We start from the raw sequence: 27,972 nt of genomic DNA on the forward strand, positions 1-27,972 counted from the left end.
GCAGCAGCAGCACCACTCTCAGTCTATCAGCGGGACTCCAGGAACTCACTTCCCCAGCTGCTGACGTCAGCTGGCAGCCTGGGCTGTGCTCGCCGCTTCGGACATAAGCGCCGAGGAAAAATGCTGCTCTCCGTGCCGCCAAGGGCAGGAATCAACCCATACAACGGCTATAACAGCAGAAACAGCAAAAAGGTAAAACGCTTTGGGGATTTTTTATTTTCTTTAAGAAATAAAACAAAGCTTGTTCGCCCTGCAGGGCAACACGCCCGTGTGTGTGTGTGTGTGTGTGTGTGTGTGTGTGTGTGTGTGTGTGTGTGTGTGTCGCGAACCAAAAACGAGAGGGGGGGAAAAAGGCTTGTGACAGTGAGCTGCAGTGTCCTTGAAAAGCGAAACGTACTGAATTTAACTTCAGACTTCGTGGAGTGAAAACAGCTTTTTACGGAGCAGTGCGTGCGTGTGCGTGCGTGTGTGTGCGTGTGTGTGCGTGTAGGTGGGAAATTAGCTCGGGTCCTGTCATGTTGGTCCGCCTGGTGTTTTTATTTAGTAGTATTTGTACGTGTGTGTGTGTGTGTAGTGTAGTGTACAGTAAGGATGTCGACACTGTCTCTGCTCACTCATTTGAAAGAGGGGAGAAAAAAAAAGTCAATGGTGGAGAGCAACTTTTATGGGCAACTGTGTCGGCGTCGGGATAAGCGCGTCTGCGTCCTGGATGTGTTTGTGGAAGTGGGGGTAGGGTAAAAAAAAAAAAAAAAAAAAAAAGGCAGAGCCGAGGGAACATGTTACAAAATGAATTCTGCCTCTTCCTCTCCGGGCGATCATATCATAAAAATAAATAAATAAATAAATAAAATCAGCTCTTTATTGTCTGCTGCGTAAGTTTGCAAAGTTTCTCTTTTTTTTCCTTTTTTTTTCTTTCCTCGTTTCCCATCTGAAAGCGGAATATGCCCCACCCCTTGAAAAATCCCACCAGACCATGATGACTACATTCCCAGAATTATGAATCGCGCTCTCGTGGTTACATTCAGTGTTGACACTGTCACCTTTGTAACCAATATGAGAAGGAGAAACTCAAACACATACATAAAATGCACAAGCTTTTATTATAAAATACATAAATTGCATCATTCAGGTTCCTGATGGCAGCCCTGAATCTTCTTTTTTTTTTTAAACTTTTCTGATTTGTGTGTTTCCATTTGGTAACGCAGAGGTTGTATCATGTGTCTGCATTGGATCACTGGATTCACCGTGGTTCCCTCCTGTCCTTCCGCTCTGTGTGCTGCTCCTGAACTCTTTAAATGGCATTTTGAAAATGTATATTGACATATTGTCTTTCTGTGATCTTGTGGGCACCGCCTGGCTGCTCCATCCTGATGTCAGCACTCGTGTCTGTCTGAGGAAAACAGCATTGAATTTGTTTGTTCCACACACACACACACACGCAGATCTTGTAATTTACTGAATCTTTACTGAATATACATTGATATGTGGGTTTTCCTTATTTGAGCTGTTGCTAGGTTGGACCCTCAATTTGTTGCTATGAGGAGACAAACAGATCCGTCCCTAAACTATCAGAGCGAAACCATTTTTAGCTCGTCGGAGGAGCAATAAAAAATGTTGAGTAGTGCTTTTTAAAAGGAAATACACTGTATGAGCAGTCTTGTGAATGTCAGCAGTCGCGGTTTCATTGTTTTAATTTGTTCCTGTCGTTTATGACCATATGCATAATAAATGTATAATGCAATAGGGATAAAGTGGCCATTTTCTAACTGCTAACTGTTTGATATAGACACTGTTTTTTTCCTCTCTCCATGGTCTGATCCATGTTTTGACAAGATTCCACCTTTTTAATTGTTCTGTATTAAATGAACTGTCCTCATTTCAAACAGCAGTGTCCCATCCAACATCAACAAGAGACTAGATTTATTAGCATTAACAAGAATCAGCTTATGAATGGACTAGTTAACTGAAAAAAATAATATTTAGCATCTGTTTTTGGTCATGGATCAATCGTTAATAAATCCAACTCAAAACTGAAGATTTGTTGCTTTTCTTTGTCATGTCATAGTAAATATATCTTTGTGTTTTGGAAAGCAGTTTGAAGACGGGAAGTTGGAACTAGAATATTTAAAAAACTAAACTACAATTGTATAATATAGAAAATAATAATCAGATTACTCAATAATGAGAGTTTTTTGTTGTTGTTGCAGCCCTAATAAGCTTTGGGTCATGCATTGCTGTTTGATCTTTTGAAATGTGAGCATGTTAAAAGAAAAATTGAACATTAAATATGAATATGAAGCTTAGCATTAAGACCAGAAATGGTGGGAAAAGTTGGCCTGGCTCTGTCTGAAGATAATAAAAATCCTCCTGTGCTTTTCCCCGAAATGTTGAACTCTTCCTTTAAGCAGAAATGAACGCAGCGCTAGGTTAGTTATTTGTAATTAATGGATCAGCTCTGTCATCATGGGAACATTTTGAGAACTGTGTGTGCTTTTTATTGTTGATTGCCCATAACAAATCTGTTCCAAGATCAGATAGACCAGGAACCCATCATGATACGTTATCTGAACATTAAAAAAAGGAATGTTAGACGAAGGCTAACACTTTATTGATCCAACGCTGGGAAAGGGTTGCAGCGAGCGAGCGACGGCGCTTTAAGCTTAAATAAAATGACACAAAATGAACCAGCTGTACGTGGAGAGACAGAGGGTGCAGAGCACTGCAAAGCTATATGACTGTATGAATTATGAGCATCTATTACACACAAATGAAGCATGAAAAAAATAAAGAATGTCAAAGGAAGTTTTCTCCTCCAGTTGCTTTAGTGGTGCCGGGCTCCTCTATTTAGTGGAGCGAAGGTTCACAGAAAGGTCAAGTCTCTGTGTTGTGATTCCTAGCATTTCCTCCTCCCACCTCCTCCGCCATCTCATTCTTATTTATCTCTCGCTCACACTCTGCCGTACCTGAGCCGAACGAGTACACGAAATAAAAGTCTGATCGCAGAAATAAACACGCAGAGAGGGTCGAGAAAAGCTCTCTTTGTGCGTGCGGAGGTGATTACGGAGCCCCGACGACTAAAAGGTGTTTGGTTTCTGTTGTGCTTAATGCCAGCTGCTCCTCCCCTGACTCAGCACCTCATTTCCTCCCTCAAATAAATAGAATTAATGTTCTCAAATCAAATTTGGTCGGTTTCCGTGTAAAGCTTCCTGGATGGAAAAATAACAGGAGGCGGCTTGTCGCTTCACAAGGTATCATGCGTCTCGCTCGGGGCCTCGTCGAAGCGGCTTGTTTTTGTACTTGTCAATCAGATTTTTGTTCTCATCTTGGCTGGAGTTCTTTTTCAACCAATGTCAACTCACTGCTGTGATTTAAAGATCTCAGTGCCTCAGCACATATTCAATCGGATCAAAACACAGCCAGATATGAAAAGAAATCAAACAAACACTGAAACTGGAGCGTTTAATTGTTACACAGCTATAAAAGGGTTCACCGATAGCACAAGTCTTCATATCAGTGATTTTACTCTTTCACTTTCAACCTCACATGCTTTCAGACGTCACTGGTTATCTAATTCCTGCCTCGTGAACCAATGCAGCTCGACCGCTCTATGCGTCACTGATGGAATCTTTGAAAACAAAAAAAAAAAGTTCACACTTTGAAGCAATCGAAGCAAATGAATCTTTCAGGAAATATTGATTTTCGCTTTATAATGTAGAATCTCCCATTAACACCTCGATCAGAATGAACAGACTCATCAAGCGGCGGCGAGTGGGGCTGGTAAAGCAGGTTCGTCATGTCACAGATGCTGTGCTTGTGGTTTATGAACGTGAATTTGGTGTTTGAGTTGTTAGCTGGTCAAAAATAACCTAGAGTAATTTTACAAGAAATTAAGAAATTGCAATATATATGTTACTGTGAAAAAGTCCCTTGGAATTCAATCATAAGGCTGCATGACCCGGGCGGTTAATAAAACTTAAGGTGCAACATTGACAGTTTGTGTTTAGCTTTCGCTGCTTCGGTGAATTAAATCATGCACTTAATAATTCGCCGACAAACCAAAGAGAACCACAAGAGTTTATTCTGAGCAGGCGGTGATTAATCACTGTACTCTCAACACCAGAGGTACAAGCAAACCCGCAATGAGATTGCATTTATTAATAAATCCTCTTTTAGCTGAGGTCACCAAATCGCCAGTTTTCTGTCTACGTGCAGCTCGGAGAGTTTGAAGACATTTGAAGGGTGTGTTATTTCAGTTTGTTAGTAATTAACGTTGTCTGCCTCACAAAGATGGATCAGTCCTCATCGCAATGAATCATTGTGATCTCAGTATTGATCGAAAGTTATGAAGAAATCACGATGTCGCTGTCGTGCACCATCACGATGTCCCTGCTGTAGTTAATTAGACGATTTACATTTCAAAAGCCAGCGAAAAGAAACTCCACTTTATGTATTTGACCGTTTTATTTATACACAGCACTGCTAATATGAGTTCCCCCAAATATAGTAGTCAGCCGCCGTCTAATCTCAAAAGTCATCAGCCGTGTTAAATGTCATATTTCAAGTGTCTTTGAATTGTAGCAACAAGGGGATTTTGACCAAGCAGTTATTGATTGTATCCGTTTCTCCCTGCAGCAATAGTCTACCAAAAAAAAAACCCTGAAATGTTCAGTGTGATTGATTACTGTACCGAGCTGTCTGTCAAGCTCCATTCAAGTCTGCGCAAGTGTGTTTTCCTATCATACTGACATGAAGCGAAACCAAACGTTATCTGGGAGGCAAGAAATTAATCCAAAAGCACGTTATGCTTAGTGTAGCATGCAGTGGTTCGTTATACGGGCAGATTTAAATTTCCCACGTATTCCCGGATAGCCAGCTGAGAAATTAACCCCAAGTTAAAAGACTTAATACAATGAAATGTACAGTAGATATGTGAACACAGAACACACACAGAGAAACTAAAAAGGGAGGAGGAGGATGGGTGATGTAATGTCCAGCTGCAACGATTAGGTGATTAATCAGCTGTTACATTCATTTCCAAGTATTGTTTTGTATCGATCGCTTCTCCTGATGTCTTTCTTTCCAATTAATAATGAAAATAAAGGAATCTGTCTTGTTTCTTTCTCGCCGTTAGTTATGTGAATTATACATGACATGTAAAAAACCTATTCCTCTCTGAATGGTGTGACCCTGAAATGAAAAACTCAGCAGTTATTTAAAACATTGAATACCTGACGTCACTCCTTCATTGCGCCTTATTCATATTCCATTCGCATAAGATTAAGTTACCTTTAATAAGACCTCAGTTACACGTTTCACCATGAACCTGAGGTTGTTGTTGTTTATTTTACAGCCCACGTATTTATAGCGTGGTAATAAATCATATCTCTAAAAACATAATTCAGTGCAGCTTTAAGCCAGCGAACAGAAACATAAAAAAAACAAAACAATGTGCAGCCATAAAAATAAGATTCTGGCCATTTTGTTTGTACCAACAGCTGCAGGGGTTTAAGAAAATGTGCAAAAATTCATGTGCACTCGCCAGCGGAGTTAGAATAATAACTGGATATATGTCATTCAGTAAGTTAACAAGACATTGCAGGACAGAAATATGCTCATAAATGCACGTTTTTTAACAACTCCACAGCAGGAAATATATTACATACACAGGTAATTGGGTTACTTTGCGTGTTCCACTGCAGTGAGTGTGTCCCCACTGAACTCTCCTGTACAGTTACCTTTGTCCTTCTGGCTCTCTGCCAGGTATATGTTTATCTATCTCTTTGTTTAATGTGTCAGATGTTTTGGATCGGCCCCCCAACTCCAGTGCCAACCGCACAAACCAGCCAAGGTGAACAGGTAGAGTGGGAGACAGAGTCCTTGGAGAAAGCACAGCTGTCAGAAATCCGACGCCAAGTACCGCAGTGATGCCAGACACTCGGTGTGCCTCACATTTTGTTAGATCTCCGGCTGAGCTGAGGGCCAGTGTTTGTAGGTATCTGTTTCCAAGCTTCTCCCAGCTTTGGCCACCTGACCCCGGTTTAAAAGCCACGCACGCATGTGCACGTGCATGTGCATGTGCATGTGCATGTGCATTTGCGTCAAGTTGTGATCAACAGCATTAAAAAAAAAAAAAAAGCAGACAGTTTAAGAGATTAATCGGGGATTGCAAAAATACAAAAAGGAAGAAGAGGGTTTGAGACAGAAAGGAAGGAAGATTCAGGTACGAGTCTGGACGTGAGTTTGTTGTCCCTGTCACCTGGTTGGAATGCAGAGCTCTTCATTCAAATGGCCGTGTGATAAGATCAAGAGCAGACACAGAGGATTTCCTGCTTGCCACCATACTGCAGCTAGACTAGACACAGCCCAAACTTAACCCTTTAAAAAGACCCATTTACATTTCCCAATAGATATCCGACTTTATTTGCTTTTATGTGTCCTTGGTTGGTGAGACAGAGAATTTGCTCAGGTGTAGAATAACAAATGATTGGCTCAATACATTCAGCAAGGCTATAAATCTGTGCATGTAAGTCGGTCAGCTGGTCAGACAGTCATGTCTCTTTCCCGTCAGTCGAGAGCAGGCAGGCAGGCAGGCAGGCAGGCCACGGGAAGGCGGGAAGACCCCCCAACAGCCAGGAAATCCATGGAATTCTGTGGGTCAAACCGGGGTCAACTGCAGACACCTCACACGGAGAGATGGAGATAAAAACAGAAGTGGTGGGACACTAAATAGAGGGTTAGACATCTAAACAGATGTACTCGTGCAGAGTACATACAGTGACGGAAGTGTTTATTCATGTGAATGAATGATTGATGGAGCGTATTTTAATGTCAGCATATAAAATGTGCGCTCAGTCAGTCGGTACCAACAACATTGAGCGTCTGAGAAAAATATGCCGGCAGCTTCAGACTACCAAAGTAAGTTCACATCAAGATTGAGGAAATACAGTGGTTTTATTTATAGGATCTTCTTGTTTTGGTTTGTTTTTTTATATCTCGCTTTTGTCTTAAAAATATCCAGTCATATTTTTGAGCCTTTTGTTATGAGTTTGTAACAGTTCAGCAGATAAGGAAAACTTCTCTGTTTGAACTGAAGAAGTCATCAGATTGTGTAAGACCGCGCAGGCTTCTTGGATCTCCAGCGATGTGGAGTATTACATTTTAAATTTTAAGGGTGAGGATTCTCTCTTTGTGTGTTGTCCTGAAGTCTCACCAAAACCCCATATGTTGCTTTCTGAGGTTCAGGTTTCAAATGCTTCTAGGGTCACGTCAGTGGTTGGAAATACCTCACTGTAATGCTTTCTGTTAAGATTAGTCATGTCAGCTGTCATTAGAATATACAATTACTGGAACTTTTCCTATTTTTAAAGTTTTCTGGAGCAATAATCAGAGACGCTTTTGTATGATATGTGGCGAAGGGGGCTGAATGTTTGAGTGTGTCATTGTCAGGCAAAGATACCAAACTTTCACTGTTTCCATTTTCTCAAATGTGAAGATTTGCTGCTCTTGTGTTTTATGCCAAATTGTAAATTGAATCTTGAATGGGTTTTGGACTGTTGGTCAAACCAAACAAACAATTTGAAGACCTCGCCATCGCAGTCCTAGATTGGACGCATGGATTTGTTTCTAAGCTCTTGTTGCTCTTTCAGCTTTACTCTTCTTATCAAAAATTGGAAGACATTGGTGTCTTCACAGTAACATGCAAATCGAGTACATAAGGACGCAGAAACAGTCTGGAAGGTAATCACCAATCAGCATAGGCCGAGCTTTTGTACTTAAAATTTAATTAGTTCAGTTATATTTCGTAAGCAGAAATGTTTTTAAGCTTGCAATACTTTTAGGGCAACTATGAATGACCAATACAGGACTGTAAATTAAAAAATTAAAAGCCACTTTTGTACTTGGGTAGTGCAATGAAGACACATATACTTTCATGTGAGCATTTCTACCGTACCAGTCTGTTTGTTTTTGTCCTCTAAAATGACAACTTCTAATAAATGCCAAGAGGTTCAGATTCGATTGCATCATAAAGGTCACAACTAATATATTTTGACTCAAGATCTTGTAAAGCTTTTGAAGATTTCTTTTACAATCAAACTCGCTATAGCAGTGTACGTGTTTATGTGTGTGTGTGTGTATGCATGGATGCACTTGTGTGGTTGCAGACTGGTGATTTAAGGGGTTTTTTGTTGCAATGGTTTGCTTCTGGTTCAGTCTGGAGCTTGATTGGGACTTGGCACTCTGGTAAAGAGTGTGTGAATAAGATTATAGGTCTCTGCTGTCCTGTTCTTTCATTCACAAATTAGCGGCGTCCAAAAACGTATTCATCATGAACTACACTGTGACAAGATAGATAAACTGCTACGGGACGGGATCTTTTCTGATTTGACAATGTTCTGCTCTGACAGAAATGGACACTTTTTATTTTAGACAATCAACAAAATAAAAGAAACATGTACGAGATAATGCCGCTGTGTTTGATAGCTCTGCAGCAGATACCTTTTTAGAGAAGCCTATTATGAATATTCCTTGTCACCGTCACTGTCGTATATACAGATATTTAGGTTTTCAGGTAAAAATTTCTTAAGATGAATAAAAAAGCCACTTTAAATACACTAAATATCACCATGAGCGCAGCCCTTGAATTTGATTTCCAAGCCTGTGTGAACATCCTGCTGCTCGTGTCTTTTTACTTCTGGACTGTATAAATATCCCTGGAATGAAAGAGATGAAAAGAAAGAACACACACGCCTCTTTTCTTTGTTTTACTTTGAGCAGGCTGTGTCAGTGTCTTGCCTAACATGAACAAACACATGCGAACTTTTCAAGTTTCTTCGGGCAGCAGAGGGAGAGACAGAGAGACAGTTGTAGTTTCGGAGCTGCCATGCTGCTGGTAAAATAAGAGGTCGTTAGGGGCTGTCTTAATGGGGCTCCATGCCTTATGGATGATGTCTAATTAGCGGGATTGGTTGATGTTGCCTGTGGTCCTTGTGTGACCGTGGCTTCCTGCTGGGCTTTTCATAAACACCACCAGTCTGATCAGTGACCCTTCTCCGCTCTTGTGAAATTAACCCATTGTCCTCTTGTCGCCTCTGTCCAGTCAACCTCTCAAATCCGACCCTCCAAGCGCCACAACACCACGCTCAGTCAGGAAGCACGTTCGTTGTCATTTCCTCGTTACATTGATGTGATTTTTTTTTTTCCCACAGCAAACATACACAACATTTGCCAGTTCTGGCGAGCATGGTCTACAACTCAAAGTGTTGCTATTTATTGCCTGAGTCTTATTTGGAAAACAGCCAGCAGATCTATTCCTAGAGAGAGAGGGAGAGAGAGAACACATGTATCCCAATAAAAAAATATTCCTCTGCATGGTTACACAATCTTTTGTTTGATTTCTCCAAGGAGGGCCACAATCCCATAGTGAGGTGAGATGATGCACTGGTTGTTGTGTTGTGCAGTGGAGCTTTCACGTTCCTGGTGGTGAGTCACTGACTAGTTGACTGGCGTAGTTTTACAACTAGTACTCGCTGGCAATCGGTCTGCATAGACGGATGAAACAAACTTAAGCAATGAGGAGCGAGTTTAATAGTTGTTGAAGCAGACATTAAATGATTACAGATGGCTCAGAACATTTATTGTCATGTAGTAATAAATTCATGCTGGGCTCTTGTTAGTCCAATAGGAATTCCCCTAGTTTCTGCTTTGTTTTGATACATGATAGGTGGACTGAACAGAGCCAGTCTTTCTTTTTTTTTTCTCAATTGTTAACATTAGACACTGATTGAGAGATGTCTGAAGGATGATGTTGAGGATGAAGTTTAGAACGGATAGAAATACAAGCTCGAGCAGATGGCAGCGATTCATTTAGAAATACCCGTTTTTTTTATTTTTTTACAAGCAGATGTAAAACGAGTCTAAAAAATGCTTCACATATTGTCTATTATTTCATTCTTTATCATCAGACTGACTAAATGTTAGTTTTAGGTCTTTGGGAGCTTTGATTTTTGATACGCATTTGTGGTTGAAAAAGTAAAAAAAAAAAAAAAGAGGTTACCCAACATGGAGAAGCATAAGAGGCCCATTTTCCCTATATGGAGTAGGCAGCCAAGAGGCCCCACATTCCCCTCAGAAAGCAGTATTGGTGAGTGTTGACATGAGGCCTGTATGATATCATTTTTCGCAGCTCCCACATAATCATCCACCTCTTGCAGAATTACTTTTCTATCTCTCATCATCTCCTTTTGGAGTTTTTTTAAACCAACAATAACCAACCTCGGTGTATTGCTGGTGTGTTGGCAATGCCTTCTGTTGTGTACGCAGTAAACTAATTATCATAACTTGATTATTTCTGTCTTTATTGCAGCAGGCCTATGTGTCCTCCGGCCACCAAATGGCTCCCCCCAGTCCCAACACCAACAGTAGTAGCAACAATAGCGGCGGGGGAGGGGAACAGCTGAGTAAAACGAACCTGTACATCCGCGGCCTCCATCCGGGGACCACGGACCAAGACCTTGTCAAGCTCTGCCAACCGTAAGTGATTTTCAAACTTTTGTTCATGGCATGGTCCTCGCTCCGCCGGCTCCCCACTAAAACCAAAAAATGGGCAAAGACGTGGAGCGTGGGTGAAGAGGCCAAAAATGTTTTTTTTGTACCAGGCTGTAAACATGTTTACTTCTGCTGTACAGTTGGGAGCTGTAATATGGGGGCTTATGGCGATGACCTTGTTTTTGTAGCCTGCCTCGAGTGGCTATTTGAGGAACTGCAGAGCTTGGCACGTCCTCGTTGGCTTCATTTCGCAGCCACAGAGGTTGACCTTGAGGAAGTCATGTCCATAGCCAGCGTGAAAGCCTTTGGTTACATTGGAGCCTGAGATGAGTGATGCAAAGATGCAGCAGGTTATTTTTACAGTGCACACAATCTCTAAATATGTAAAATAGCTGTTTGATGTTGATCTGATCAAAAAGGGGATACGGCATTGGCCCCTCGCTGTAAGTTAAGGTGGGTAGTACACTTCAGTCCACCTTAAAGAACAAGTTTTCTTCAGATAATTGCTTTCGACATTTGTGAAAGAGTTCTTCTGAGCAGATAACATCTGTGCTGTCTGGAGCTATGCTCTTCATCTGTTGGACACATGAAATTAAATAGTTTAAGGCCATAATTTTTTTCTCAACATAATTTGATGTTCAAAAGAAGAAAAAAAAAAAGAGCTGTTTGGGCAGGAAGGAAGGAAAAGTGGTTTGTGAATAAGGACACTGAGTTACCACATGTAAAGCCAGTTTGATTAAATCTCGACAATCACAGGAACACAAACAATTGTCAGCAAAAAACGCTCGAGCCTTAAGAGGGGAACAGACGAAAAGAAGGCGCAAATGCAGAAAGGACAGGACAGGACGGCGATGAAGAAGGAGTGAAGGGGGCCTGAGAAGGGTACAGCATGTTGCCTCCTCATGTCCTGATCTAACCTTGCACTTTTTTCGAGAGGCCGAATTGGCTCAACAGCCGCAAACTAAGACTTACACACCCCAAGACAAACAGCCAAGCCTTTATAATATGTCAAACATGCACACACACACACACACACACACACAGACACGTAAAAAAAAAGAAAGAAGAAGCTCCCAAACTGGTTCTGGCTGCTGCAGGTCAGGGCTATGCTGTCGATCACAGATGCGATTTATGAACTTTAGCCATGCATCGCTCATTTCAAAAGGGTCATTCACAGTAACAACACGCCTCCCTGAATGAGCCCTAGCCATGACTAATAAAACCTGACTGGATAATATTAACAGCACAGCCCCTCCTTCAATAATATGTGTGCTTCATTCTCCATTTCAACCATTCTGACCACACACAAGGAAGCTTTGGAAAGAACAAACTTTAACAAGTATCTGATAATCATGTTAATATTTGAGTGCTTGCTTACACGTAGAACAATCAGAGAAAAACCTGAAATCTGCCGTCCGGTATGTGAAACACAGGGACCTGAGAGTAAAAGCAAGGGGGATCAACAGAGAAGTCATTGTGGGGTGGTTGGAGAAGTGGAGAGAGGGATGGAGGCTTTAGGGGTGGGTGGGAGGACTACAGGGGAAACTGAAATAAGAGGAAAAAGAGTAGCATGGCCTGCTGGGAAAGAATGTCAGACGGCCGTATATGGGTCAGAGCTGTCTTTTTAAGTCCCCTTGGCCTCCGCGGTGCGGTGGGCTGCTGCTCTGCTGCAGAGAGGCTGAGGTAAGCGGAGGGTCACGCAGTCACCGCCGTCAGACCTTTGAACTCTCCTGGCATCTCTTGTCAGGTAAAACTATGAAACACAGCTTTTGTTTTTCTTCATGAATCAGGAAAAATCTTAGAGGCAGCGTGAAACTCGTTAGTTCATGAATCAGGAAAAATCTTAGAGGCAGCGTGAAACTCGTTAGTGCGATTTTTATCAACAGAACCCAGTCATAGCAAAGGTTTTACTTTAGGGTGATGTGTGAATGAATTAAATTAATGAACTGTTTTGTCATGCAAATGCACACAAGCCAAATAAATTTCAGATTTTGTTTGTTTGTCAGAATATTTCAGGACACAAAAGAAAATCACTTTCCAGTTCGAGTCACACAGCTTGCATTGTTTTCCTCCTGAATAATTTGGAATCTGTGATCTTTTGTTTCTGGATAGGCGAGATATATTTATTTAAAAGCTTGAACAAAATATTTTACAAAGCGTTTCTGTGTAGAAAATTGGAAACAAGCCCAAAAAAACTAAACTAGTATTGACATTATACTCTGCAAAATATTCAGCGCATGCATGAGGCAATCTTGAATCATACTGGGCCTGTAGAAACTAAACATCCATCTGCATTTTTTTTTTCAAGCATTTTCCTTATCAGACTAAATTTAGGAATAGGTCTCAAAGGAGCCGTCTCTAAAAAAAAGGACAGAAAATGACTTAGAGGTTTGTCTCAGGGCTCTGCATGTGTGAGTACGAAGGTTTCCAAAAATGTTTTCTGAGGGTTAGTAAAAAACACACATTGTTACCTGAAACTACCGGCAAGTGAAAGCAGCACCAGTTGTGCAAGCCAGTTTCACTTAATTTATGTCTAATATTAGTTAAGAGGAACTTGTTTTGATATGATTCATCCATTTGAGACAGAGACAATGTGACTGTGTCCTTTCACTACAAATCTTTTTTTTTTCACCGTTCCTTCAACAGTAAAAATTCTGAAAATGTCTCCGTGTTCTCAGAGGAACAGACATATGGCTGAAAATTACAGTTAAAAACTTAAGCTGGACGTGAATGGGCTAAATTATATCAAGCTTCTGTATATGTATTCATGTCTAATGACCACTTTGCAGCTGTTATATGACAGGAGGAAACTATAAACATAGGCTATGCAAAGGTCAACCGACTATTTGGCAATGAGTGATGAATCATTAATGTCCGCATTGAGGAAGTGCTCCTCATAACACCTCTGCTCATATTGTTTATATTTTTACAATATTCAAGAGCAGTGCGAAATGAATTGTATTGTTAGATGAAAAGATGGTAAGATTAATGCACACTGAAGGTATCAGAAGTGGTCTGCCCATTGTTTTTCCTAGAGAGATGTACGGCCTAAATGTGTGTTTTTAGGAGCGAGTGGTTTATCATGAATACTTAAGACTCTGGTGCCGGTTGTGGCACGGGTCTTCGCCGTGACCGTCTAGTCAGATCTGAGTCATTCGGAGCAAAATATTTGTCGAAAAACTAGGTAGGAGATTAGGACCCAGAGGCGGCCTTTGCGAACGCGAGGGTGGAAAAACAGAGTGAGGGAGAGAGGGACGTGGTGGGAAGGAAGGCGAAGTGGAGGGGTGAAGCGTCAGGTTACAGTGTACATTCCGCCCAGACGCCATGTCGCCCAAACAGAGGAACACCAGCCTCCCTCACTGGCTGAATTCACCAGACAAGGGCAGGTCTATTATGCTGTAGTGCTGATGCACCGTCTTATAACACTGCATTCCATTAGTCTCCACGTCTTACATAACACTTTTACTGCTTTTATTTTCATGCTGCATCAATGCATTAATTGATCCTCCCCTTTTACCGATCGGTGTGTTTTGTCTGTCGACAACAACTGCACTGAAATAAACAAATAAAGGACACTGAGCTTATGTCTCATGCACCTTATGACTTCTTTTGTGCGTAGGAAAAATAGTTCAAGCAGTACAGTGAAGTTCCCTTGAAAGTCAATATTTCTGTTTGTTTTTTTTTGTTTTTTTGAGTCATCGCAACTGACAACACTTTACTCGAACCAAAAATACCTGATAGCAGAGCTGTATTTAGGAGAGGTGTGTGTGTGTGTGTGTGTGTGTGTGTTTGTGTGCTAGTGTGTGCGGTAAAGACGGGCCTGGAACAAATTGTCTTTGGCCCTGGGGTGCTGTCTCCTGTCTGTCGAAAAAAAACAACGTGAGGGAACAGAGTTACTGTAACAGCCTCCACCAGGCAGACAAAGGCAGAAGGGTGGAGGCAGACAAAGTTTTATGTGACACTTGACGGACACGATTGATTCTGTGAAAGAGTACAGATTAATGTTTATAGCCCGAGGAAGTGTGACATTGGTTTGGTATGCGTATGGAAGGAGCTGACACCTCTCATTACCCCATAGTCAGCTCAAGTGAAACTGATCCTGTTTTGTTTTTGTTTTTTTGTTTGTGTTCTTTTCTTTTCTCGAAGGTATGGCAAGATTGTATCGACCAAGGCCATCTTGGACAAAACCACCAACAAATGTAAAGGTGAGTCGTGTGATTTGAACTCACTGTTTGCGATTATTCTGCTGGTTTTTTGTTTTTTTACTGAAAGAGCTGTTGGAAATGCACATTTTGGCTTTCTTGCCGAGAGTTAAATGAGAAGACCCTCTCATGCATGTATGCCGAATACGAAGCGACAGCCGATAACAGCTTAGCTTATCCGTAATCTGAACAACAGCTCGCCGGACTCTGTCCAAAGTTAACAAAGCGTTCCATCACCTGGCTGTAGCTTTAAAATTTAACGGATGGATTTGAGAGCGGTGTTGATCTTCTCATCTAACTCTCTAAAGCAAGAAACTTCAAAACTAAATAACATCGCACTAAAAATTTAATGTGTATGTGTCTGTTTCACAGGGTATGGCTTTGTGGACTTTGACAGTCCAGCAGCAGCACAGAAAGCTGTCACGGCCCTGAAGACCAGCGGGGTCCAGGCTCAGATGGCCAAAGTAAGAAATTAGCCAACTGTCGATCAGCTCATACATCCACGACCTCTCTTGACCCCCAGAATCACCTAAATCACCCGTTTAGGTTTAACCTGTCGAGTTCCCATTAGGATCGAGTATAGACTGGCCCCTTCGCTAAAGTGCATTGATCTCCAAAGAAGCACCTGCTTTGAACTTTCACCACCACCACCAGCAGCAGCCATAGTCCCGCATACTTGCCCTCTCTGTCATGTAAAAGGTAAACTTGTGGCCTTTTTGGCAGCAAGGTCCCGTTGGCAAAGGTTCAAGATAAACTCTGCTTTAAAAGGGAGGCGTGTGTGCTGCTATACTTCATTGGGTGAACCTGTGCCAATAATGGACAGTTGTAAGAAGCATTACTTTTACAAGCAAAATTACTTTTTGCTATTTTACAGCTCTCTTTGCCTCGTTAATCCTTTGCCGCCTTCCCTCTCGTTCTCATTTTGTCTCCTCTTTCTTCGTTGCCCTCCTCGACACCTTCTCTCCTTTCCCCTCACGCCCTCGTCTCAGTGCTTCTGTATGTTGCTAACCTGTTCCTGTTGTAGTGCTTGTTCTGAGCTTTTTGTCCAAGTGTCTGCAGTCAAAGCAACTCTTGTCGGCCCATTAAGCTGATCCCTCTGGCTCTCAGGCTCACCATTGAGGGAACCCAGGGGAGGGTGCCACTACACCCACTGTCAATGGGACAGGCACAATGGACTGGCATTGTCCATCGTCTGGGCCCAGGCCTGGGGCTGACACCAGCACTTCATACACTCCACCCCAGTGTCCCAGCCCCCTCCCTCTTATCCTGCACCCAAACACCCACTGCAATGTAACACCAGGGTCTCCCTCGGCTCAGCCCTGGCAAACTGTAACAGATCCATGCTGCCAGCTGACCTGAACCAGTCCGGTGCAACTAAACCCGGAGTCTAACTTCACTGCACCTCCTCTGTAGGAGTGCCACACAATCCTGTGTATCTCAATACCCGACAAGTGCAACTGGACACCAAGACTAGACTCACCAAGACGACATGTGCTCAGTCAGAGGTGTTGATAACCACTATAAAAACCTAAATATACACCGCCGCTTTGGAGTCACCGGGTTACTCGAGGTCAGAGAAAACAAGCAGTACTCTAGAATGAGTTTAATATCAAACTCCTGAGTGTAGTTTCACCTGTTTGCACCTTCACCATGGCTGCTGTAGAGTGTTGTTCATAAACAGAACGAGCCACACCTTGCACTCGCTGTCCTCAAGAGTACGCTCAGTCCCTGAATGGGCCACCAGCCGCGGGCCCAGAGGAGCAGTGTGCACAGGGGCACGGGAACCATGGCGAAGTTTAAAAATAGATCCCTTCTTACTTCCTACCTAGCACCTCCCAGTTCAAACTCAGACGTCAGCTCACACGCGCAGCCCGACACACAAGCAGGCAGATCCAGCAACACCTCAGCAGACACGGTGTTCACCTAAGGCCCTGACGCTCAAAAAAAAAAAAAATGTACTGTGACGCCACTGAAAATTCCATTCACATGTGTCTGGGCTGGGTCCAGCAGCATTTTCATATCTACAACAGGGTGAATATTTGTTTGAGTATGAAATGGGATATCGTGCGTGCTTGCTGAGGTAAAAGATACATTTAAAAAAAAAAAAGGACAATAAAGCAGTTTTCTTTTTGTGCCTTTGTCATTACGCCTTGAACTCTTAGTCTCGCTCGCAGTGTAGTGCGCCACCGCGTTACATAATGGTTGTATCACCGCACCCAGAATGACGACAATCACAAAAAAATAGGTTACCTCTTTGCCAGGTGGCTCATGACTGAAGCTCGTACTCATAATAGGCAGCAAATCTTCATTCAAGACAGCCGCCGACACCCTTTAATACCATAAATACTTTATTGTCACATCTATAAAACTCACTACGCCCCCGTGTCAACCTGTATCGTCTGGATCCCGCCTGCCCCCCTTCTCTTGTTTGATGGGCCACACACAAGTTCAGATCTTTATCCCTTGAACTGTTTGATGTGCATCGGATAGCTTTATTATTTGCAATAAATGTTTGGAAGAGAGGGACATAAGATAAAAATATATTTTGAGGAATGAGAAGAGGCTGTTTTTTCCCTTTTACTCCCACCGCTTCCTATCTTGTCAGTCTGCTCTCCTTCTGTACAAAATATCAGCCTTTTAAAGCCACTCGTTTCTCCCACCCTCCCTCTGCTCTACCCTTCTTCCTTCACTCTCTGTTTTCCCTTCCCCTTCTTTTAGCCCAGCCTCTTTGCTCCCGGTTGCCAGGCTCCTGTTGCTCTCTGTACTCTTTAACTTCATGCCTGGCTTCCTGTCTGCTTCTGCACAGTCACACACAAGGTTTCACTTTCAAGCCAGTGCAACAAAATAAGTCTCTGTATAATCTCTCCTTCTTTAAAATTGACTCGCAGCCATCGAGATCTTTTAACGAGACAACATCCCCCCCCCCTCTAAACGTGTGACTTAATCTCTGCAGGAAAAATTCATATTTGCATGTGTCAGTGTATTTATGTGCGCGTGTGGATTTTTTTAAGAAACCAGACGGTGTCAGCTGAGGCAATGACGCATGCACCACATGGGTGACAGATTATTCAGGATTTCAGTTTATTGGTCTGACTCTAATTGCTTAGAAAAAAACTTTTTTTATCCTGTTGTAAAAAAAAATGACGCTTGACATGTTGCGCAGATATGAAGCATTAATGTGCCAAGAGTGATGGCAGGTGTTGGTGGAAAGACAGATCACACACACACGCACACTACTGCCTACACAGGAATCTCTGCTGTGTGAAAAAGATTGTTCCATTTTCAAATGCAAATGCATTAGCAGAGATGTGTGTGAAGTGTTAAAGTTATACGAGATGAAATATGAAATACTTGCGACGGTTCGTTTCTTCCAGACACCTGGAAGCAGTGATGTAATTAAGAATGAAGCAATGATTTCTGCACCAAAACATATTGATATTACACAAAAAATTTCTTTATTTAGTCTTTTTATAAATCGATTTTCACGTCTATTATCCGTAACAGCAACAAGAGCAGGATCCCACCAACCTCTACATCTCCAACCTGCCAGTATCTATGGATGAACAAGAGCTGGAGAGCATGCTCAAGTCCTTCGGCCAGGTCATCTCCACACGCATCCTCCGAGATGCCAACGGGACCAGCCGCGGAGTTGGATTTGCCAGGTCAGATTGTAGCAGCCTAGACGTAAAAATATAGTACTTCATAGATTCCACTAGAAATAAATCCTAACTTTGACTGCGTTTTCTAGAATGGAGTCCACAGAGAAGTGTGAGGCCATAATTCAGCATTTCAATGGCAAATTCATCAAGACTCCACCGGGAGTGCCTGGTGCGTGGAATGTTTGTTATCGTCGTATTATAGGAATCTGATATTGTTGTTGTTGGTGCCAAGAGCTGCAGTGTTTTTTGTTCCCCACGCTGTGATCATTGAATTCACTCTTCTTGTTTGATGTGTTGCTTTCACAGTGCCCACAGAGCCCTTATTATGTAAGTTTGCAGACGGAGGTCAAAAGAAGAGGCAGAACCAGGGGAAGTACCTCCAGAATGGAAGGCCTTGGGCTCGAGACGGAGATGCGGTGAGATGGCCGGTTTTGAACTTATTGCGTGTTTACAAGCTGCATTTGTTGTTGTTGCTGGAAATCAAGAGCGAGAGCGTGCTTTTAAAAGTGTGATTATGAGCGTTCTCGCTGTGCGCTGGCCGACTGTTTTTAGTACAGATCGCGCTGGTGTTTGCATGACCTCACTGGTTCTGAATCCTGCGTATTGTTTTCCCAGGGAGGAATGACGCTTGCGTATGACCCCACAGCCTTACAAAATGGGTGAGTGGTATGCATGAACTGACTGAAAACAGTTCCAAGCCTTCTGAAAAACTCAAACTCTGGTAAAATGCTGCCCTCTGCAGGACACTGTAGGAACTCAGAATTGTTGGTAACATAGTTGGAGACATACTGCAGATTCTTGTCATGGTGTGGCTGTCTTCATGTTCTTTTTCCAACGCTCTTGTCTGTTCGCCAGCTTCTACTCTTCACCCTACAGTCTGGCTCCAAACCGAATGATCGCCCAGACTTCCCTCTCACCCTACATGCATTCTCCTGTTTCATCCTACCAGGTGGGATTCATAACTCAAAGACACGACTGTAATATAACATGTTCTGTTGCTTCATTATGTCCATGTTATGTAAGGTAAAGACGTGTTTCACCGCTTGAGTTGCCGTAATACTGGCAAAAATTTGCTCCATTTTATACAGCACTGCCTCATTTGATCTGAATTTTGTGAGACAACTTACGCCGTAACATCAGATTCTCACTCCTCACCAAATACTTGAGCCGAGCATCTGCGGAGGCCTCGGCCGTAGGCGGGCGTGTAAAAAAAAAAAAAGCACAATCTGTAGTTTGAACAGCGACCCTTGAGCTGGCAAAGTCTGCATCATCTGCCAGACTTTTGCCAGTGCGTGCAACATGCTTATTTGCATATACTTTTCATATGCGTGTGCCAGCTGCATTATAATGATAGAAAGCTGTTTATAAAATCAGCAAATATTCCTTCAGGTTCCTCTTCTCATGACCTCTCTCTGTGAACCTCCGTAACGAGGTGCGTGGGGGAGACTGTGAAAGCAGCTGAGTAACGTTACAAATGAGTTTTCATGATGTGTGTCTTGATCTATAGGTACACAGCCCGTCCTGGATGCACCATCAGTCATACCTCATGCAGCCAGCTGTGAGTATCCCTCCTTCACCACCTTCTCCTCGCCTCACACATCCCGTTCACACTTCATTTGCTTTGGCTGGATCATGTAGATATCAGATAGCAGCAAAAAAAACGAGAGGTGTTGCGAGGTGGTTTGCAGCCAAATGTTGATCAGATGTTAATGATCCATGTGGCTCATGACATATTTGCTTATGTTTGACTTAAACACACGTTCAGTCTGTGTCGTTTTTATATTTCGTGTGCTTCTATGCGTTCACAGGGTACTGTTCTAACCCCAACAATGGATCACGCCATGTCTATCCAGCCCACTTCCATGATGGGACCTCTCACCCAGCAGCTAAGCCACATGTCGCTTGGCAGCACGGGCACAGTCAGTACCCATCACTCACTTACACACACACACACACACATACAAGATGCATAAGGCTAAAAAAAAATAAAAAAATGTCCCCATAGCCTAACTGTCCTGAAATTGACGCGGTGAAGTATTCATGTCAAATACTACACACAACTTGTGTTTTCCTCTCTGCCTTCCCTACAGTATATTCCGGCCAACACATCTATGCAGGGGACCTACATCCCCCAGTACACCCCAGTGCCTCCCTCCAGTGTCCCAGAGGTATGAAGCTAGTCTCAACCTCAGCTGTTTACATTGAATATTTCCATGAAGTGGATGACTAATAATCCAAACTTTCATAGGGACGTATTTACTAAAACTTGAAAGCTGCTGTGGCAGATTTAAGGCACAAAAGTAGTAAGGGAGGTGGTTATTCAAAGTGTCATCTGACTGATTTGTATGTGTCCTGAAGGTCTGTATTATGTATTTATTTATTTATTTTTGTGGCTTGGAGCCACTATCCAACCATAAGTGAACTTCAGATTTCAAACTTTCTCATATTTTCTAGGTTTAAATGCATTTTAGATCCAGACGTCATTTAAATTCCACTATGTTTTGAGTTACCAGCTGTTTTAATCTAAAAGCAGAGTTAGTACGGCTTTTTTTTATTTATTTATCTGCAGCAATCACACGAGAGCTGAGCTTTAGAAGATATGAAATGTTAATCAGGCGCAATTAAATCCTGATAAACTGATGACATAACATCTCTATGTCTACATTAGCAGTCTACTTTTTCATTTTTGGAGTTTGCTTTACTGTAATAGGAGGCACGTTGTGGGTCGAAGAAAACATTCCAATAATGCTCAAATATTTTTATCACAGAAAGTTTTTCATATCAAACATATTTACAGATAAGCACATTGTGTAAAAAAATGCATTTCTGTCACTCTGACTTTCTGCTTAAATAATTATTCATAACAGTCCACCACTTGCATAAATGCATAAATTTACAAAACTCCATATTTCTCCGCTGTAATCGTCCTCTTGTGACATAGTGCAGTCCAAACTCGCAGTAGGGGTCTATATCAGCTCCTCCATTATTCAACCAAAGGAGTCTTTGCCACTCATGAATAAGACTTGGAGTCATTTGATAAACACGTGTGCTCTGCAGGAGGGCGACTGAGCTCGTGCGGAGTGTTGAGTCATTTATTACAAGGTGACGTGGTCGGAGTGTGCGGGATGAGCAACACGGTCAATGAGAAATTCATGAGAAGAGGCACATTAGTAAGCAAGGGACGGGCTGTGATTGGATGGATGGATGAGGGTGGAGTAGAGAGAAGCTTGAATTAGGTCAGTGTCAGATAAACTTCAGCCACCCCTTAAATTATAGCAAACAGTGAATGTCAAGCATGCCTCTTAGTAAATACGTCCTGCAGCCTAGTCAACAGATTTCTCTCGTAACGTCTGACTGTTGTTGGTTCATCCACTCAAAGATACAGATAATGTTTTTGATTTGACGGGGAGGGCAGTGGGAAAATACAGTTGCTGTTTCCTTCTTTGTATCTTATATATAAAAAACACACATTATGTCATTAATCATCAGGTAGAGTACTCTTTGAATAAACCGTCCTCTCTCTTTTTCTTTTTTTTTTTAGGAGAACGGTGGTCAACAGCAACAGGTTGCCATGGAGACTCCCGCAGAACACACGAACTACTCGTACCAACACACCAAGTGAAACTAAGGTGAGGCAGGAAGAGTTTTGTTTTTTTTAAATGCAAAGTCACGAGCAAGCGTGATGGCTGTCGCAGCTGTCTATCAACTGTATGTGTTCGTTCGCTTCGCTTACGTTGCACAGACGCCTCGGGCAGATTTCATACAGCCTGGCAACAGCTAGCTGAATTCTGATTGGATAAAAACTCTAACCTAAAAACAACAACACTGGAAGGAGCCTAAGATGACATGAAGGGAATATGAAGAATATGAAGTATGCTCTTTAGGAAAAGTAAATTAAAAATTAAATGAACTTTTATCAACTTATGATCATGATTTATGCTGGCCCTCACACTGATATATATATGATTACAATCCAATACTCTTCTGCAATGGTAGAAAATCAAATTGCTAATTTAAAAAAATATATTTTAACTGATTTTTAATATTAAAATGAAATGAAATTGACTTCCGGTTAAGCCATGCTCGGGATAGACTCACTCAAACTCGAAAACTTTAATGTGCAAACTCTGAAGGACAAGAAATGAGTGGGGGGAAACAAAAAAGGCACAATACAATCCGGAGAGGGAAGGTAACTGAACAATTAAAACCCAACAAAAAACAAATGGAGCCGACTGATGAAGAAAATGTCGATCTGCTAGCTAGAAAAGATGGCGGTGAATCTACGGACTTTTTAACTTACACACACACACATATATACATATATATATATGTATATCTATACAATGTGTATATCCCTCCTGGTTCAGAACCAAATTTTTATGCCCAAGTAATTGAAAGGATTGCAATTGAAGCACAGAGGATTTTAACACTGCACTTAACCCAAACCTTGATTCAACTGAGATAAGAATATCTCGCCCAGAAAAGAATAACAAAGAAAATGAATTTACTATTATCAGAAATAGGACTAATTGATATCTGAAGACACCTAAATCCATCAGTCAAACTTCAGTTTGATATTAACTGGTCAGAATGGCTCAGCTATGTGTTAACTGTAAGACCTGATTTCATATAGACCGCAAAGACAAGGTCAAACCCTCCATCAAGATTTTATTTTTAATCTTTCCCCTATTTTTGAGCAGCATCCTTATATTTTTATGTATGTATGTGCTTATTTTGACTCTGTTGCTTCACACCTCGTCATGTTATGTCTGTTATGTTGTATGTTTTTTTTTGTGCCCAATTGGCACATAATGTGTGTGTTACTAAGAAAAAACTAATAAAAAGTATATAAAAGAAAAGAAATGAAATGAAATGAGGTCTAAAAAGTCAAATTGGAAAAGCTTTCTTCTATAATGTTGAGACGTATTAAGGTTACTGCTGCATCAGATACCTGGTAACATGGCTGCGTATGCCTCATAACACACACAAAGAATATACTTCAAGTGTCCAAGGAAGAGTTTGGTATTTTGGTTCCTTTTCTTTGCTTATTCACAGAGGTAGATGAGAATATGCAGTGACCTGGTGAAGTCGGAGTCTTAACACTTAAACCTTTTTCCTGGATTAAACAAAACAAGATATAACGTGTTGATTTGTGAGATTTAGAAGCACGAATTTTGCTGTTTTGAACAGAGATAGACAGACTAGCTGTTTCCCGCTGTTTTAAACTGTTTTAAAGAGTCAAGTCTGCCGAGGCTGCTTCATTGTTCGAGAGTCACTCGCAGATTTAGTGGAAAAACATCTTCAACTGCCAGATTATATTTCAATCAATTGACTAACCGGTCATGCTGAGAAGCTCCAAAAACACAATGAATTATTTAGTCCAGTATTTGACAAAAGCATTAATGTGTGTGTGTGTGTGTGTGTGTGTGTGTGTGTGTGTGTGTTTTCCAGCTCCCGGCAGGGTGGGGCCGAGGGCACGAGGTGAATCCAACCAAACAGGATTCAGCTGGAAGAGAACTGTGCTCCATACCATCACCAAGCACCCGGACTTGAACATGGATAACAAAAGGAACATATGTGTGTGTGTGTGTCTTTGTGTGTGTGTGTGCGTGTGAGAATGTGTGTACGTCTGCATTTTTTGTTTGTTTGTTTGTTTGTTTGTTTTTAAAGAAAAAAAAGGACAACACTCACATCATTGGACTTTTCCTGCTCACATCCTCAAGAGTTGATCAACCAAAGGTGGGAATCTTCTTCACAGAAGCTTTGATCTATTTTGATAACTGAAAAAAAAAAGGAACATAACATAACATAAAAAAAATTTAAGAGAGGAGGAAAAGACACAGAGCATTATTTTTGTGCACGTAATATAACAAATTCTTATTTTTAAAAAAAAAAGAAAAAGCATTCTGGACGTTTCAGGGTGATTCAAGGAAGAGTTGAAACACAATGTGTCTTTTTTATTTTTTTGTAAAATATGCAAACTTTTATTTTTATTTTCCTGATGTCTGTTGTTTGACGTTCTGTTCGCAGCAGCGGGGGGCAACAATTTGTACAGATTTAAAAAAAAAACTTATAAACACTTTTGCTGGTCTGATGTGTGGAGTCATTGTAACTGTGGGAGGCAAACCGTTTAAAGCTACTTCTTCCTGTAACTGCTGCAGAGATTCTATTCACGCACAGATGATAATAACATTGTGTATAGTTTAGTCAAATTCATTTTTTTTTTGTTTTTACTTTGAACCATTATTCCGCAAGTGAACAAATGTTACAATCAATTATTTATATTTATATTTGAATTATAGTTCTATATTTTAGAGTTTTTAGATCATTGAAACATACATTTATAGAAAAGAAGTTATTTAATACTGTATTCTATAAAAACATGATGAAATGGATCTTTGCCCCCCCGACACATTAATAATGAGCTCTAAAGTTTGGCGCATACAAATTATTCAGAAGACGTTTTGATGATCCAGTGCTGTGTGCACCATCAAAAAATGACAGCTGTTCATACTAATATATAATAGTCGTCCTGTGTTGTTATGATGTAACTCCATGTTACATCCGTGTCCATGAGAAGTGGTTTTAAGCGGTTTTGTTGTGGCAAACCTTCAGGTATCTTTAAAACTCGTCCTCCGTTCGGAGGGATGAAAGCGAACACGCTTTTTACATCCGAGCAGTTAGATTACTGAAAGATTATGTGTACAAAGAACAATGCAGTTACTAAATTAAAGATATAGTTTAGCAAAAGCAAATGAGGGAAATCAAATAGAAGACTAACACGATCCCTGAGAATAATTTGTTTGACAGAAAAGGGAGCTGTAAGTCTTTTTTTTTTCAATGCTGCTGTTGTCACCTGAGTTTGATTCTCTGTAAGTGATTTTTTTTTTTTTAGTTTGTAGAAAATTAAATGTTTTCTGTTTTTTTTTTCTTTTGTCTGTCACTTGAAAACCTTTTTGAGCTAATTTGCCTTATTTTTGATGAATTTATCTTTGAAGTAGATTTGATTTTTAGCTGTAGAGTTTAGCTTTTTTATAGAGTAGATATTAGATTTTTTTCTCTGCGTAGGGATTGATGCTGTTTTATCTTGTGCACATCAACTTTTTCTCTTGTTTTGTTTTTTCACACAAATCTCCGTTCCAAACCTTGTGTCGTCTTTCCTTATATTGTGTCGGGCCTGTTTTGTAGAAAAAGCCTTTCAGAGCGGAGAGCTGAACCAAACAATGACTTCATTTAGCGCTGATCCAAAAGATTCATACTGATGCTGCATCAGTGTTGGGGGCTCAAAGAGGCTTCGTACATACAGTACAAGCCCTGGGTGTGTTTCTGTCTTTCAGTAAGCACATCGAGGGCTGGAGCTCGCGTCACCACGTACAGTACATCCAAATTATGTTGAATTTTAATTTATACAGATATTGAAAACTGTAGATATGTAGATACTAGAAATCGTGGTTTTACAAAGGACTGCTCACCAGACCATGGAAGTGCCATTAAAGACGATTCTTACAGCCTTTAGTGAGACAGCAAATCTGAATGAATTTCTTGAGTGATCCAAAATTCTGCAAAAACTATTTTTTAGCTAAGCCTTAATGTTTTTCTCTGAATGAACTGCCTGATCTCTCATAGGATTGACACTAAGTTGTATATAGTACCGAAAAATGGCAACAGGCTTGTTTGAATGCCATCGAGTTAGTCGTTATGTCAGTCGAGTTAGCTGTAGGTTTTTATGAGGAGCTTTCCTTCCTGCTCCTCGACCATCCAGTGAAAAAAAACACAGTGTGATAACGTCTTTCTCAAGGCTCACAGTTTGATGATTCTGTTTTTTTGTCTTTTACATTTTTTTTTCGTTCACGTCAACTCTCTTTTTTGCTGTGTTTTCCGTTTTCCGCAACCAAAGATGTTGTAGCCACCCCCGTCTTTTAGCTCTCTGTCACAGACAAACTCCTCTCGTTCGCAGACGATCATCTGTTGTACGCAGCTGGATATAAAATGTCCTTTCTTTTCTGGTTTTCTGGTAGATTCAGAAAGAGTAATGCACAAATGGTGGTGATGTGCATAAAATATTCCACGTTACGACTACAGTTTAAGGTTTTGTGAGAATGTTTCGGCACCACTGTATCCGTCATAAGGACATGTGTCAAAATGTTTCAGATGATTTTCAGAATGAAAATCTCAATCTGGTTTTGATTACATACGTTCATCAAACTGAGTTTCCCTCAGTATACGTAATGGAGTGTTTGAGCGCATGTAAACAGACTCATTATGAACTTTATTGGTCTCTGCAGACACCCACAAGCTTTTATGAGAGTGAGAGTTTTTCAGACACGAGAGCTAATTTTGTAAATAGTCTTTTTTCCCTCCTTCCACTTCCTCTTTACATCATTTTGTTTGTTTCTTCTTGTGTGTTTTTTTTGTTTTGGATTTTTTTTTTTTTATGATTTATAACCTGTCCAGATAACACAGTGACTAGCAAGTTTTTCAGATTCAGTGCACCATGAAGGAAAATGTCATGGATATTGTTTATATGTTCAGAGAAATGATATTCCATGTATTAGCCATCACTTTTAATACAAAAACAGGATTTTGGAACTATGAAATGACCACTTGTTACAATGCAGTGTTTATTTATTTTTGTTTTTTTTACAAATAAATAATACAATACAAATAATATTACAGGAAAATGATGCTCCAAAATTTAGTAGCATTATGGAAATTAGAAAACCTTAAGTTACATTTAAATTCTAGGAATACAAAGATCTGTGTGCGTTATAGACAGTGCACAGTATTTGAAAGGAAATAAAACTCCTTGCACTTATTATTTTTAATAGACACCGATTTGAAAATGCTCTTTTTTGTCCATCCTAATGTAGATTTGATGGCTTATTTCATAGCTTCAAAATGTTTTGCTGCTAAAACAGGATTTCCAAACATGGTTAGATGGTGCCCCATCTGGATTTTCAAAATGTGCCTTTTTTTTTTATCTTAATTTTGTTAATAATACAGATTATCCCTCATTTATTTGATTTTAAACAATACCTTCATAGTACTCATATAAAGAAATTAGTTTACTATTATTTTGCTAATGGACAGTTTAAATGATGATTATAGACTCAGAAATGTTGCCTTAAGGTGTCATTGTTGAAGATGAAATCATAAAACCACGCCTTGTCGCTCCACACTGTATGAACCAAGTTTGTGTGAATCCCAGACATTTTGAAAATCCCATGGGCTCATCTCACTTCCTGCTTGTGAACAGTTTTCTTATTTATACAAGAACTCATTTTGTACAGTTTTGTTAGAGGAAAGAGGTTTTGATATTTGCTTATTTTGCAAAGCCACTTGGCTACTTTTGTCTTCCTGTGCCAGAGTTGCTAAATTGTCTGTAACTTGTGTTTTTTTTTTATTGATTGAGATAAGATTTTCCTTCTTTCTTGGTTTTCTCTTTGAATTTGAATATGTCAATTTTTCTTTTTTTTTTTTTTTAATAAAAGCCTTGTTTCAATGATCGGGTGAGCTGTTTTTAATTTTAAAAAATCTATTAAGAGTGCATTATTGACAGCGGACAC

The 27,972-nt window shown here is 40.7% G+C and overlaps 1 protein-coding gene across 2 annotated transcripts; it reads left to right on the forward strand.

Moving 5' to 3' along the window:
* LOC104929062 (RNA-binding motif, single-stranded-interacting protein 2) lies at positions 1–27,905 on the forward strand. Of its 2 annotated transcripts, XM_027279529.1 has the most exons (14): positions 3–192; positions 10,364–10,530; positions 14,692–14,750; positions 15,120–15,211; positions 18,252–18,409; positions 18,496–18,575; positions 18,713–18,822; positions 19,022–19,065; positions 19,262–19,355; positions 19,914–19,964; positions 20,215–20,325; positions 20,497–20,574; positions 21,948–22,035; positions 23,858–27,905. In XM_027279529.1, the coding sequence occupies exons 1-13, from the start codon at positions 121–123 to the stop codon at positions 22,026–22,028; spliced, it is 1,197 nt and encodes a 398-aa protein (XP_027135330.1). In that variant the 5' UTR covers positions 3–120; the 3' UTR covers positions 22,029–22,035; positions 23,858–27,905. The 2 variants fall into 2 exon arrangements, with proteins under 2 accessions (XP_027135331.1, XP_027135330.1); XM_027279530.1 differs by lacking the exon at positions 20,497–20,574 and having other exon boundaries at positions 1–192.
* The last annotated feature ends 67 nt before the right edge of the window (positions 27,906–27,972 follow it).

This window comes from Larimichthys crocea, chromosome VI (assembly GCF_000972845.2).
Source record: "Larimichthys crocea isolate SSNF chromosome VI, L_crocea_2.0, whole genome shotgun sequence".
NCBI classification, from domain to species: domain Eukaryota; kingdom Metazoa; phylum Chordata; class Actinopteri; family Sciaenidae; genus Larimichthys; species Larimichthys crocea.

Coding starts and splice junctions, on each gene's coding strand:
- LOC104929062 (XM_027279529.1), top strand. CDS start 121: ATGCTGCTCTCCGTGCCGCCAAGGGCAGGAATCAACCCATACAACGGC. Junction 193..10,363: donor ACAGCAGAAACAGCAAAAAG/GTAAAACGCTTT, acceptor TCTTTATTGCAG/CAGGCCTATGTGTCCTCCGG. Junction 18,576..18,712: donor GACTCCACCGGGAGTGCCTG/GTGCGTGGAATG, acceptor TTGCTTTCACAG/TGCCCACAGAGCCCTTATTA.